The sequence below is a fragment of the Anguilla anguilla genome, chromosome 11, assembly GCF_013347855.1.
Source record: "Anguilla anguilla isolate fAngAng1 chromosome 11, fAngAng1.pri, whole genome shotgun sequence".
Classification (NCBI taxonomy): Eukaryota; Metazoa; Chordata; class Actinopteri; order Anguilliformes; family Anguillidae; genus Anguilla; species Anguilla anguilla.
The window spans coordinates 9,169,093-9,181,984 of record NC_049211.1 but is presented as its reverse complement, the minus strand read 5'-3'; the positions used below and the strand labels follow the sequence as shown (position 1 = coordinate 9,181,984).

Sequence of the window (12,892 nt, the reverse complement as noted above, 5' to 3'; positions counted from 1 at the left end):
TGTTTCGTATTCCTTGCCCAGTGAATTATATTTTATGCCAACTTACAACATTAAGACAGGCTTGTATTACAGTACATAAGCAGCCAGGTCCGATTCAGAATCAGTACCAGGAGTGGGTCTGTCTCTTCTAGAGAGAAAAGCCATTTAATAAGTGTTCATTTAAACAGAATCTTTTCATTTGTGTAAAATATGGAGAGTAATGGGAAATGTTTTACAGCCTAGTTTTTTATGCATAATACAGGAAACAAATGGAATTATTTTACATGACATCAATAATTGGAAAAATAATACAACATTCTACTTCTTTCTGTTGAACAATTATAAATCGCTCATTCTTATATTCTTCTCCAAGGCATTTCTGTGACAACTTAGCTGCACGCGTGCATGTATGAATGTGGAAAACATCTCCAGCGATGAGGTCCCACCTTATGACTTAAAATGCACATGACACAACACAACATCACATGTAGCATGAATTCCACAGTCATTTCTCCTGGCTGTTTCAGCCACAGCTCAGCCCTCTGTTTCACAGCCAGAATACAACATTGCCTGCTTTCAAATCACACGACTGTCACACACCCAGGGGTCGTCATCTCTCCTCATGTTCCAGCATCATGAGTCCAGCAGCCAGGCATGATGGGAAAACCCAGTGCGAGTTAAGAAGCCTTCTGAGCCCTTTCCTCTACATACAGCTGCATCTGAAGAAAGAACACATTCCATTTATTAAACACATTTAAACTGTGTACGCCTTTTTAAATGCCAATTCTGAATGTCAGTTACACAAAAGATATTAAAATATTTCCCAAAAATGTAAACCATGACAGTTGCTATTCTAAACATATGATTATGAGAGAGAGACAGGCTTATTGACGGTGTAAAATCTCTGAGGAGTAGTGGAGCAGAGTATTTAGTGATCTGGGCTGGTTACTCCAGTTGTAGTTCCAACTCCCAGGTGGGGCACTGCTATTTTACTCTTAAACCTGAATTAATCCAGTAAATATACAGTGGTAGATACAGTTTGAATGTAGAATAATGTAAGCTGTGTAAGTTCTGCATTTGAGCAATGCTAAATGCCTAAAATGTAAAATGTCATGTCAGTGTGAAAAGCCTCACTTTTACGATGTCTGATGTCATTGTTTTTAGCGGAATGAGTCTGGGCTCCCGCATGTGCACCTCCTGTTCATCTGCAACTATCCAGGGAAAATCCTAGGAAAAGAGTTTGGCCATTAAAGTCTGCATGAAGATCAATGTGAAAAGCCACAGAATTGGTTGCTGACGTTCTGTCAGGCACTATAATGAGCAGAGCAGGTAAAAAGTGTCATGGCTTGTTTTTCCTAAATTGGCAGAAAGAAACCAAGGGGCACAGAAAACTTGGAATCTATTGAATGGGTTTCATGTCAGCACACGTCCATTATATGAAACCACCCACCTTGATGACTTGAATCTTTTCCATGTTGCGTGTGGCTGCTTCCCTGGTGTGCACCAGCACTGTGAAGGTACACCCTGCACAAGGACAGTTACTGTACAATGCTGGCAGGACACATCAAACTGTTGCGTAGGTTTCTCTGGATAAGAGTGTCGGCTAAACGCCTGTAATGTTATGTGAACAGTACTTCTTCACCTCATCCACCCACAAACGCGCAACGCAGTTACGCTCAGAGCACAGCAGTATTCACTCTCCCAGACTTTATTAAAACCAGCAGGACTGCACGTGAAAGATATTCTATGATGAAGTGAATCTTACCAGGAGGGTTGTTGTCCAGAACTGCATCACAGACGCTGATCTTCAGGATGACTGCACGGAGTAACTGCTCCATGTGGGACAGCAAAGTATCGGAGCTGCAAAGATTTCATGCCAAAAGAATTACAACAGTACGCCAGCTTGTATTACACCAATTCAACCAATAAGGGCCTTTGAGGATCACTCAGAACTTCAAAATATCCAGCCATATTAATTAATAAATTACATGTACAAGCTGAAAGACAGATATTTGAAAAAAAACCTCCTGTTAGCCGAGCTGGAATTAAATGACATGCCTTTGACACAGTCAAAGAGAAAAGTATAGATACTGACCCTCCAATGGTAACCCTTACTCATGTTCCCAACAATTGAACTACTTGAAGAAAATTAATTAGTGGTGCATTCAGCTAGACATGACTACTGACCTGATGGAAAGCAAAGGAGGCTGGGAAATTTCAAACACAAATCTCTCCACTGGATGGTGTTCTTTATCCATAATGACAACCACCACTTTTTCTGCGTCGTTCTGCAGTGCCAAAAAAAAGAAAAAAGAAACATCACTGCTTTATTCAATGCAGACGCATGATTACTATGGCTGTGCTCCATATCTGGGTTTAATGCATTAATTTCTTACATAATTGCACTACCGCAAATGTTCCCCCCCCCCCCCAGTATCTTACCTTCTCAATGAGGGGTTTTACACAATGAAGAGTATCCTGTATGTACTGATTTAGTTCAGGGTGACAAGACATCTGAAAAATTACAAGACAACCAGTCCAAATAGTCACATTTTCAATCATGCAGGGCTTGAATGAATCTTTTTGCTTTTCCTTCTGACTGAAATAGATTGGAAGTGTGTCCAACTATGTGCATTTTTTAAAAATCTTATTGAATTGTTCTATTGACAGTACGCTAGTAACATTTGAACAAAGATCGTTTGAACATTGGTCTCCTTACCTGGACTGGTACATTATATTTCTTCCTCTTCTGAAATATGCCAGATGGATATACCTCCCTGACGTAAAGGATCAAGTGAATGGCCACCTCTAAAAACTCACACAGTATGTCGGCAACCACTGCAAAAGCACACACAACACAGATGTTATTCAACGGTTTACTGAATAAGAGCACAACACGACAATGCCTGATGAACAAGAGTCCATCCCTTTAAAAATGTAAAAACCTACATCAAATTACCCGTAGCCTCCTTTTGCCGTTGCAGAAGTACATATACAACATTAAAGTTAATTGAATGCTAAATTAACACATATCGGACACATTTAACCACGAGTTAAAATGCAAAATACCTTGTCCAAAATTGAGGTCCTGTCTGGTTAGGGTGGTCATGCTGCGATCACTGAAAGACATAATCCATGCATCGGTTTGGGAAGAGTATGTCTAATTTAGTTCATCGAATTACAGCACACGAGGGACCAAGGCTAGTTACTTAAAAATGTGCAAATGGAGATTATTTTCTCCTGCATGTGCACGGCAGCATTTATATGTTGTGCCCGAGCTGGTTAGCCAGACAATTAATTAATACAGCGTTAGTGAAGCAAAGCCTGTTATCATCATAGTAGTAGATACCAAATATCATGGCTTGGCTAACTTATGGTTTACCCAAAGGAGATGATAAATAAATTGCTAGCTAACATGATCTAGTTAGGCAAGCGCGTGTCGCTTAGCCTGTGACTTAATGCAAATTTAGCCAGTAAACCAACTAAACATAGAAAAAAAACAGCTACAGCGCGATACCTTAACACTGATTCTTTAGTCTGTAATCGGTGAATTAGCGCACGAACACAACCACGATTTTGGGATAATATCAATAGATTTGAACGCACTGTGATAAAACGTGTAGCTAAGCCAGCTATCAGGCAAGGAACCTTCTTGTTTATAAAAAATTGGGATCTGGTCGCACATGGATGACGATTATATTACGCGTTCATCAGATGCTCAGATGCTGATTGGTGGTTTTATTTCTGTTCTTTTTCTGTATAATTACAGCGCCATTAGTAACTGATAAGCACATAATTATAAGTTTGTAATGACGTTAACATCTTGGAACAGTCAATACCTCACATCACCCTAACCTATCCAGCAAGCTATTGACCAGACAAAGCAGTCAGCGCATAGCAGGGTTGTGTTTCAATAGGCATTATAATTCTCAATTTTAACAAACATAAGAAATGCATTAATTAATCTGGCTATCTTTTAGTGAAATGTTAATGTATGCTGAAATTTATCAAAGTAAACTTAATTGTAGGTGGGTCCAGTGCTGGCCCTAGCCTTTGAGGGGACCTTAACAGAATTTTATTTGGGGTCCCCAAGCCACCCACCCCAAGAATGGTACATGTTAGGGGGTCCCGTGGTCGTTGCGGGGTCCTAAGCTGCTACTTAGGTTGCTAATTGGGTCGGAATGATTCTGGCAGGGTCTATTAACATATCCCTTTAATTCTGTTTTTCCTGCACAGTTCAGAGTTTGTGTGTTAGTTTTACTGCATCCTGCTGTTTTTTCAATAAACCATAGAAAAAAGGCATATAAGGTTTTTAAAAAAAAATAAAATAAAACAACTAAATTCAAGATATTATAGTCTGAGATACGTTTCACAGGCTCGCTCCAGCCCTGTTCCTCTCTCTTTGGTTGCAGACTGCTGCAGCCGCCTTGTTCCACCACTGCTTTATGCCCATGCCTTCATGCAGGCCGGAGCTCCAGATGCTCTTTGCCCCTCTAAACACCACTATACTGAACCATACAATTTGGACTTCTACTACTCCAGTTAGATAATTACCCCAACTGTAACATGCTCAGCCCATTTCATTTCCTGTAATTGAACCTTTATCACATCTATCTATCACTACTTTACACCAGGCTGGCCAGTGGAGGATGGAGTCCACCTCTATAGATGGGTTCCTGCCGAGATTGCACGATGTGATTGCAATCTGGGGGCTCAGGCCTTAGTTTGCTCGGTTCTTGTTCTGTTTTTGCTCTTTTCTGCCACTCTGTAAAGCCTCTTTGGGAGTTTTCTGTAAAAAACTGCATACAAATAAAATTAAAAAAAATAAAAAATGTAATCAAAATTTATTTAATTTTATATAAGTTCAGTGGTTTTACTACTCTGCTAAACTTGAAGTTTAGAATTTTCTATATCGATTTAAATATTATTTTTTTGTTTGCAGAAATCTTGTATTTTTGCCGAGCTGCTGAACTGTCAATCATCTTACTATGCCGCTGAACTCTAAGTGATCTCAGTACTCAGCACAAGGTAATATGCATACCTGCTAATGACAGAAACGGAAGACAAGGTGATAACGCGTCTTGGAATGTCTTCACATCATCATATATTTCATGCTTTCATTGCACAATTTAAGGAAAGGTTGTACCTTCGATTTATGGGAGAATAAATTTTGACCCGCGTGAACCCAGCTTTTTCGGATGGCCTGTAAGATAAAAGGTTGCTCACGGAGGCGCAAGACGTATTTGGTCTGCGCTGATTTTGTGGACACTTCGTAAGTACACTATTCAAATATCGTTGCAGACGTTAAAATTTTATATTAGCGCTACACAAATAATTTGCGACTAACCTGTATTGAATTGATTGTTTTTAGATCAATGTTTTTTTTTTCCCACTAAGACTTTGTCCATTAATTACACGTTTAAAGTTAATGTTTAACTCTCGCAGTAATCTGTTCTTTCTCATTGTAAAGCGAAGGAGACTAAAGCAAGATTTTTTTAAAAGTATTCTCTTTCAAATTCTTTTATTTTTGCAAATAGACATTTTACAATTTTCATGCCATATATTTCAATATAACTTTAATTACGTGTATCATGTTTCTGACTGGGTTGAACCTCTTCAAAGTCATTCCAAGAACCTTTAACAATGTCTTGAAAAGATCCTTAAGAAAAGCCATAAACGTTTAAAGAGGTTCACCAAACGGATGTGGGCTACTGCACACTTTCTTACCCTGCACACCAAAAATGTCAGGATCTTTTGTATAATTTAAGTTCAATCACACACAAATTGATTTGTGGAAACATAGCCTACAGTCACTTTGTTAGCCTATATATTATTTCTTTTTTTGTCCCTAGAATAAGGGAACTGATTTGCAGGCATCAAAAGAATGGAGGACAAGGAAGCTGATGCACAATACAGCCGCTGGAATGAGGACAACATCAACCTCAACGTGGCTGCTTCTCAACCTATAATAATGAGGTGAGGTTACATCACTGAATTTTCAACCCACACATATGCTATTGACTAGCAGTGTCAGTTGTTTGTTGCTGAAAAAATGCTTAATAGAGACCTGTATTGTGATTGCTCCTCCCAGGGTCTATGACAGGCTGTGCACTGGCAACATGGGGATTGCAATGAAAGTGGCAGGAGCTTTGGCTGTGATGGTCATTCTTTACGTCATTGGATATGTCACTGGATATTACGTGCACAGGTGCTGACAGAGGAGGCCAAGATACTAAAAGGAAGGAACACACTCAAACTCCTGCTATTACCAGGACTGTACGTTTGTCCATAACACACTGCAGCAACTTTACACTGACTAATCAAGCCATGTGTAAATAAATCTACAGAAATCCCATGAATGTAAAAATATATGCATAACTTAAAGCATTTTGTATAAAGGAAAACACCGTGAGTGAATTTGCACTTTCAAAAGAGGGCATGCAAGTGTGTATCTGTTCTGTTCTATTTGTGTTGTGAAAAGTGTTCTGTGTGCCCTGCTGATTTATACCATTCCATCTGAGCTGTCACCTTATACTCCCCCCATGCGATAGACAGTTATTGTCATTGTTGTTAGAATGGATGTGTTTGTGTTGCACTGCCTGGCCCCGACTAATTAGTGGTGTCTGCAGTCAAAATCAGATCAAAACGTTTTTTTTTTTCTTCAAAAATGTGCTTATCCCAAACAGTGTTGAACATTTCTGTGATTTTAATTTTGTTTAATTGCTACTATCTGTGTGTATAGACATTTCTCTATTTACAAGTTTTTAAAGTATTAATGAAATATTTTTTTATTTTATTTTTATTGATTATTGATTTGGTTCTGTAGTCCACAATCTTATATTTGTAATCAAGCAATTCACATGTCGGTAAAGTGGAGATTCTCATTTTTTATTTAAGGGTACTTTTATACATTTTGGTTTCGTCATGTAGAAATGACAGCACTTTTTATAAATCGCCCCCCCCCCCCCCATTTCAGGGCATCATAATGTTTGAAACCAATGGCTTCACAGGTGTTTCTGATTAGTCAGTTGTGTTCAATTGCTTCCATAGTGCAGGTAAAAGAGAGCTTCCGGTATCTAGTTTTCATACTAGCCTTTTTAATGCCTTTGTAGTTTGTTATTGGCATAATGTGTCAGCATGAGAACAAGAGTTGTACCAATAAAAGTCCAGGGAGCCATTATGAGGCTGAGAAATAAGAAAAAACAAAACTTATGCTAACCAAAACTGGCTAACCAACTGTTTGGAACATCAACTAATATGTTTGCTCAATCAAAAATGATGTTATTGATTGAGCATCCAAGTATATGAGAATGAACACTTGAGTATTCAGTCTGGAAGAGCAACCACTCCAGTTGTCATTCAAGAGGAAATGAGTAGATGCATTAAAAATTAACTAGTGGAAAATGTTCACTGACACCATACAAATGGATACATAGTAAGGTGGTGCCAGTAAAAGAAATAAATATATTTCACAAAAAAGTTCAAAAAAAAAGTTGTTTGTTGAAATTATTTGTTCTTAATAACAAATACTTTAAAATTCATGTCCCTCCAGCACAGTGACATGCGCAGAGAACCATTTTCTGATTCAATGCCTAGTAAAAGATAGTATGCAGTAAATATTTTTGTAAATATTGAGTGGTGTTCAAACTGTTCAAACAAGCCAACAAAGTGCAAGTGCAAGTCGAAGATTCAAAATTATTGATACAGACCAATAACAATTGTGAGGTAAACATAGTCCTCCATCTTAGGGACATCACTTGACTAAATAAATGAATCATGTTTGATTTAAAACGTCAACGATATTTAGAGACCAACAGCATATTAAAAAGATGACATTTTCTTTTCTTTCTTTTTTTTTTTTTTAGTAACAATTCGTGAAAAACCCGCATGTGTTTAAAAAGTATACGAAGTTAATATCCTTTGATCGAAGTAGCCGGATTTTCAATCGCCTTCATAGACAATCTTTATAGCAGTGTCCTGCTCCTCGCCAGGACTGATGGTCATCATTGACTCACTCGACGGAGAAAACAGGCTAGCGTTCACTTTTAGAACCCACTCAGCAATTCTTTGATGCGTGTAATACTCCTCCTCAGGTGAAAACAGCTTTTCTGGAATGACTTCTGAACCGTCTTTGCCTTCCGTGCACTGAGATTGTGTTTCAGTATCAGAAGCATCGGAGGACGGTTCCTTCATTTGTTTCGGTTCAGAGCGGCCGGTGGCACCACCAGCCCGGCGTGTCGTCACGCCGCACTCATTGGCACTAGAGTTTCCCACGACGGGCTCCTGTCTTTTACCTGATAAATGCAGTGGTGCTGAACTTGATGCTGTGGTTGACTGTGCATTCAATTTCTCATTTGCGCTCACGGATCTCCCGAAGGCATGTGCGCGCGAGGTCAGATGCTTTATAGAATCCTGTAGTTTTCTTACAGTGAGACTACTATGAATTAAATTCGATTTCGTTATTATAGTCTCACTCCGCCGACCTAGATACAGACGAAACAATGTATTTTCCTTGTTCAGATTTGACGATGAAAGTCTTGTCTTAAGCTTCGCTTTGGGTTCCTCGAGTTTCACGAGATGACTTGGAGATGCGTGCGTACTTGAACGGGGGACCTCACCAGGGGTCAGTCGGGACCCCATGATTGGAGGTAACAGGACGCTTTGCGTGAGCGCTACTGAACTGGTTCCTCTGGGTGTATGCTTCTGTGTCGTTTGGATCACCAGAGGACTTGATCTCGTTATATCAGCGGTGCAGTTCGCCCATTTTCCCACCGGTCGGAAAGCTCCAGTCTTTTTTGTAGGTCCTAAATCGTGATCGGACGGGTTGGAGGTATTTGGTCTGCCAATGCGCTGTATATTGATCTCGCAACTCTCTGCGCCTACCTCTTCGCTCGAATTTCTCCATTTCAGCTTCCTGTAGCTCTCTCGGTGCGACTCTGACCAAGCCTGCTTCTTGTATCGAGTCCTGTGTATCGTTTTCATGGCCATTTCTGAATCTTTTTAGTGAGCTGCATTCAAGTTCCACAGATTCCCTATTTTAACGCTTATACTTATACATCGTCTTGTGCTTTCTTGACAATCTTTTATACTGTTGTTGCCCATTCTGTTGCAGCTCCTTTTCAGCCAGTCCCAACCCTTAATAGAAACGTGATAGGTAACATTACCCCTGAGTTTTTGGGTTAACCTCTGAATTCCCACACGGGTCCACGAAGCAGGTTTATCTTATACCTCTTCAAAACTGATTTTAATATGAATTGCTTCATGCTACTGGTAATGACAGCTAAAACATTGACACTTAAACAAGAGTAAATGAAATTAACCTCTTAGACCCTACAGGAGAAGGTGCATTATTATTCTAATTAATGCATCTGTATCTTAGTGAAGTCTCTCACACATTCGATAAGCAAAGGCACTGAAAATACAGAATGGTTTGTTGTTGAATATACATTAGTGTAATTTGGATTCCACTTCACTAACCAATAAAGACATCAAATAAAAATGGCATGCTTCTCACAATTTTACTTTAATAATCAAGGATGACGTGTGTTCTTGTAAAGGGGTGCAGGCAAGCTTGGTCACTGCTGTAGGGCAAGAATGGTATTTCAAACAGAACAAACAACTTTTATTTGTACCATCCACATTTTTGTCTTTGTGCATGTAACAGAAACAATTGCAGCACTTTTGAACAAATATGTTTTATGAAACCTTATTGTCTGACTGCAGAACGGCATACAGAGCATGTACTGTAACAGAAACTGTATTTAATTTAAAAAAAAAATGTTAAGCAGAAACTGTACTTAATTTCTGGATGACCTAGTTTATTAAACTGACATAGCTCAGGAGGTAAGAGTGGTTGTCTGGCAGTTGGAGGGTTGCCGGTTCGATCCCCGCCCTGGGCGTGTCGAAGTGTCCCTGAGCAAGACACCTAACCCCTAATTGCTCTGGTGAATGAGAGGCATCAATTGTAAAGCACTTTGGATAAAAGCGCTATATAAATGCATGTTTTTTTTAAACACACTTGTATGAAGAATAAACAAAGAAACTGGCATGTGAGTATTGAATTTCATTTAACATTTCTGTCCTACTTTTGTTTGAACACTACGCAGAAGTGTTCTTACATTTTTTTTAAGGATAGGATTTGTGTTTTTACATTTTTAGGGTAAGTTTTGTTTAAGATACAAGGCCTCCTCAACACATTTGAAGGAGATTAATTCATTTACTTTTTGGCTACTGAAGCTCTGAAAGATAGACTTTCCCCTTTCAAGTCATTTACAACACATTTGCTTTTAATTTAAAGAAGAGCCTAACAAATAAATATATATAGTATACCAAGATAAATCTTGTATAGTGTACCTCACTGAAAATTAGGGCAATGATGACTTTATTAAACTGCATCTGTTTTAAAACCAAACTTGAGCGTTTGTCTTGGGGGAAAAAAAACCCTGTGCTTACTATTGCTAGCAATGACCATGTAAACACCTTCTAAAACGTGTGAGAAGGATGGATTACTATGAATGTTTATAAGCAGTAAATCAGAAGGACATTATTGTAATTATTCTGGGAGAATTATTCTACAGAAATAATTTATTTTATTGGGAAAAAATTGCATTCTTCTGTATGGTTTGAAAAACAGACTGAATAATGGGTAAAGGGAAAATATTCATGCATTCAAATAAATAAAAAAAATCCACAAGACATCAGATAAGCAAGAGGCTTTGGTAACTTGGAAGTGACCAGTTTTCCATTTAAATGTAGAGATAGAATTATTATAATGTCTCTCTGTCCACTATCAGACATACTGGCGAACCAGAACTTGGCAATCAACTTAAAATATTATGACAGCCTGTGCCATGTACACAGTCAATATTAATACAAAATATGAACACGAGACAGAACCTTGTCTTACAGTGACACAGATATTTAATATGAATCCCAATAAATGTGAATAATCACTGTAGATCAGATGTCAAATACATTCACGCCCTGCATCTTCTGTGGAATAACAGGACTAGCATTAGCAGTTAAAGTAGTAAACACCGATGTTGTGTCTTTTGACACACAAGCTAAATAGGTGTTAAGAACTGAAACAAAACATACAACCAGATTTAGAACCCAATAAACCATCAATTTTTCTAATTTAAGATCCCTCTGTAGTGCCATTTAATTTCATACTTGCTGAACACAGGGGACAGTACATGTTGTCTCCCCACATATATATATTGCCCACAGACACTGAAATAACATAAAATCAAATGTAATTTTACAAAGTGTTTGGTGTTACAGTTAGTACAGTCCTATTGGTGTACACATCTACATACGAGAATCCCACTAATATGTAGGAAGTCAATCGATGTGACCAAAAGAGTAAAGAACAGATCAAGGGCCACATTTCTGCACTGCATTTACAAAGCCAGTGTTTTCCTATTCTTCTAAATGAAGAGTGCAGCGTTTGCCCTTGGGACGGTGCTAGCGTATGACGGTCAGGTTGGTCGCGTCTGACGCGAGGTCCGTTTTCGACGGATACACGACCTTGAGGTTCCCGTCCGTGTCCACGACTCGGACCTGCTGCACCACGAGTTCCGACGAGGTCATCTCGCTCGGCGCCGGTTCCGCGGCGGGCTCGGCGACCGGGTCCGACTCCCCGTCCGAATGGACCTCCTCTTTGTGCTCGAAGGTGAACTTGTTCAGCTCGGCCATTTTCTGCGGCACGGGGACAGCAAAGCGATCCTGTGAGCACGTGCGCATTTAAGACACACAACCCGTTTATATGCCAGACTCTTTGCACTGCCATTACTGAGGCAGTTTACCGAATGGTAATTTAAGTGGGACAGTCTGGCATTCTTCACACTATCGATTACTGCGTCCATATGCATTACAGTTTGGAAAAGATTTATGAAGTGTAGAGATGAAATGTATAATACACAGAAATAAATAAAAAGATACCCACACAACACCAGAGAAATATTGTGCAAGTGCGAAGACAAATCTCTTGCTGAAGGTCAGATACTGTACAAAAAATTTCACAGCAGCTCCTCACAAGCACAAAATGCATATTCTCTCTTACTGAAAAAATATTATTTAACTATTCTCAATCATCAATCATGGTGTACGTACAGTATAGTTCCAAATAACAACGTTACCCTGCCAACCAAGTAGCTGTTCATGTAAAAGGCTGGATTCATATCTGTCTAGAGAGGCGCTGAAGTATTTTTGCACTGATATATTTTTTACAAAACAAAGCTTTTACCGTTGACTTAATGCACTATACTAAAGGCATATTAGTACAGTGCATATAGTGCATATTAATTCACATCAGTGGTCCCCAGCCTTTGCGTTTAGTTTATTAAACATCTAGATTAATTAAACAATGAATGTAAACAACAAATGAACACAAGCCAGGGTCAGTTACTGGCAGACATACATCTCTTGTCTCCCTGTCATTTGGAAGACTTGTGTAGTTTTATCAGTTCTACAGATATTCTACTGGCTGTGGTGTCAACCTTATAAAAATAAGACTTGCATTCTCTGAGTTTCACCTCACTGAAAGATTCAGCTTTTGCTTGCGTGGCCTTCAAAAAGTGCGTTTTAGGCAGTACAGTCTAAAATTAATTGGCAAAACTGCTTTAAAAACCACTGAAATTCTCATTTGTTTCCTATGAAAACTGCTGATGAAAACTTCCATCCACAACTTCTCCCTCATGGGTGCTGACACATGTAAAATATTCAGGAGGTATATAAGGTCACTCACTAAGAATAGGGGAGAAGGGAAGAAAGAAAAAACAAATTAGGCGAGCAGTTTCTTTTACTCTGCTCGGGAAGTCACATGACTGCGGAGAAAACCAAGATTGTAGTTTTGTCTTTCATGTCACGTTTCACACTCGCAGCACACAACACTTGTACCCAGGCCAGGTCT

At 39.1% G+C, this 12,892-nt stretch overlaps 3 protein-coding genes across 3 annotated transcripts in view; 1 reads left to right on the top strand and 2 right to left on the bottom strand.

The window, feature by feature from the left end:
• Positions 1-2: 2 nt before the first annotated feature.
• Positions 3-3,643, bottom strand: mad2l2 (mitotic arrest deficient 2 like 2). Its single transcript, XM_035381316.1, has 9 exons — positions 3,497-3,643; positions 3,049-3,098; positions 2,699-2,817; positions 2,422-2,493; positions 2,167-2,267; positions 1,745-1,839; positions 1,430-1,503; positions 1,114-1,206; positions 3-698 (listed from the first exon to the last, which is right to left on the bottom strand). Exons 2-9 carry the CDS (start codon positions 3,086-3,088, stop codon positions 657-659), a joined length of 636 nt encoding a protein of 211 aa, XP_035237207.1. The 5' UTR covers positions 3,089-3,098; positions 3,497-3,643; the 3' UTR covers positions 3-656.
• Positions 3,644-4,904: 1,261 nt separating this feature from the next.
• Positions 4,905-6,775, top strand: smim1 (small integral membrane protein 1). The gene is made up of 3 exons (XM_035381317.1): positions 4,905-5,251; positions 5,832-5,955; positions 6,071-6,775. The coding sequence occupies exons 2-3, from the start codon at positions 5,864-5,866 to the stop codon at positions 6,192-6,194; spliced, it is 216 nt and encodes a 71-aa protein (XP_035237208.1). The 5' UTR covers positions 4,905-5,251; positions 5,832-5,863; the 3' UTR covers positions 6,195-6,775.
• A 4,101-nt stretch (positions 6,776-10,876) lies between these two features.
• lrrc47 (leucine rich repeat containing 47) overlaps positions 10,877-12,892 on the bottom strand; it is an 8,163-nt gene continuing 6,147 nt past the window's right edge. The window contains exon 7 of the mRNA XM_035381254.1: positions 10,877-11,679. Within this exon, the coding sequence (XP_035237145.1) occupies positions 11,446-11,679 (234 nt within the window). The 3' untranslated portion in view covers positions 10,877-11,445. The remainder of the gene's footprint in view (positions 11,680-12,892) is intronic.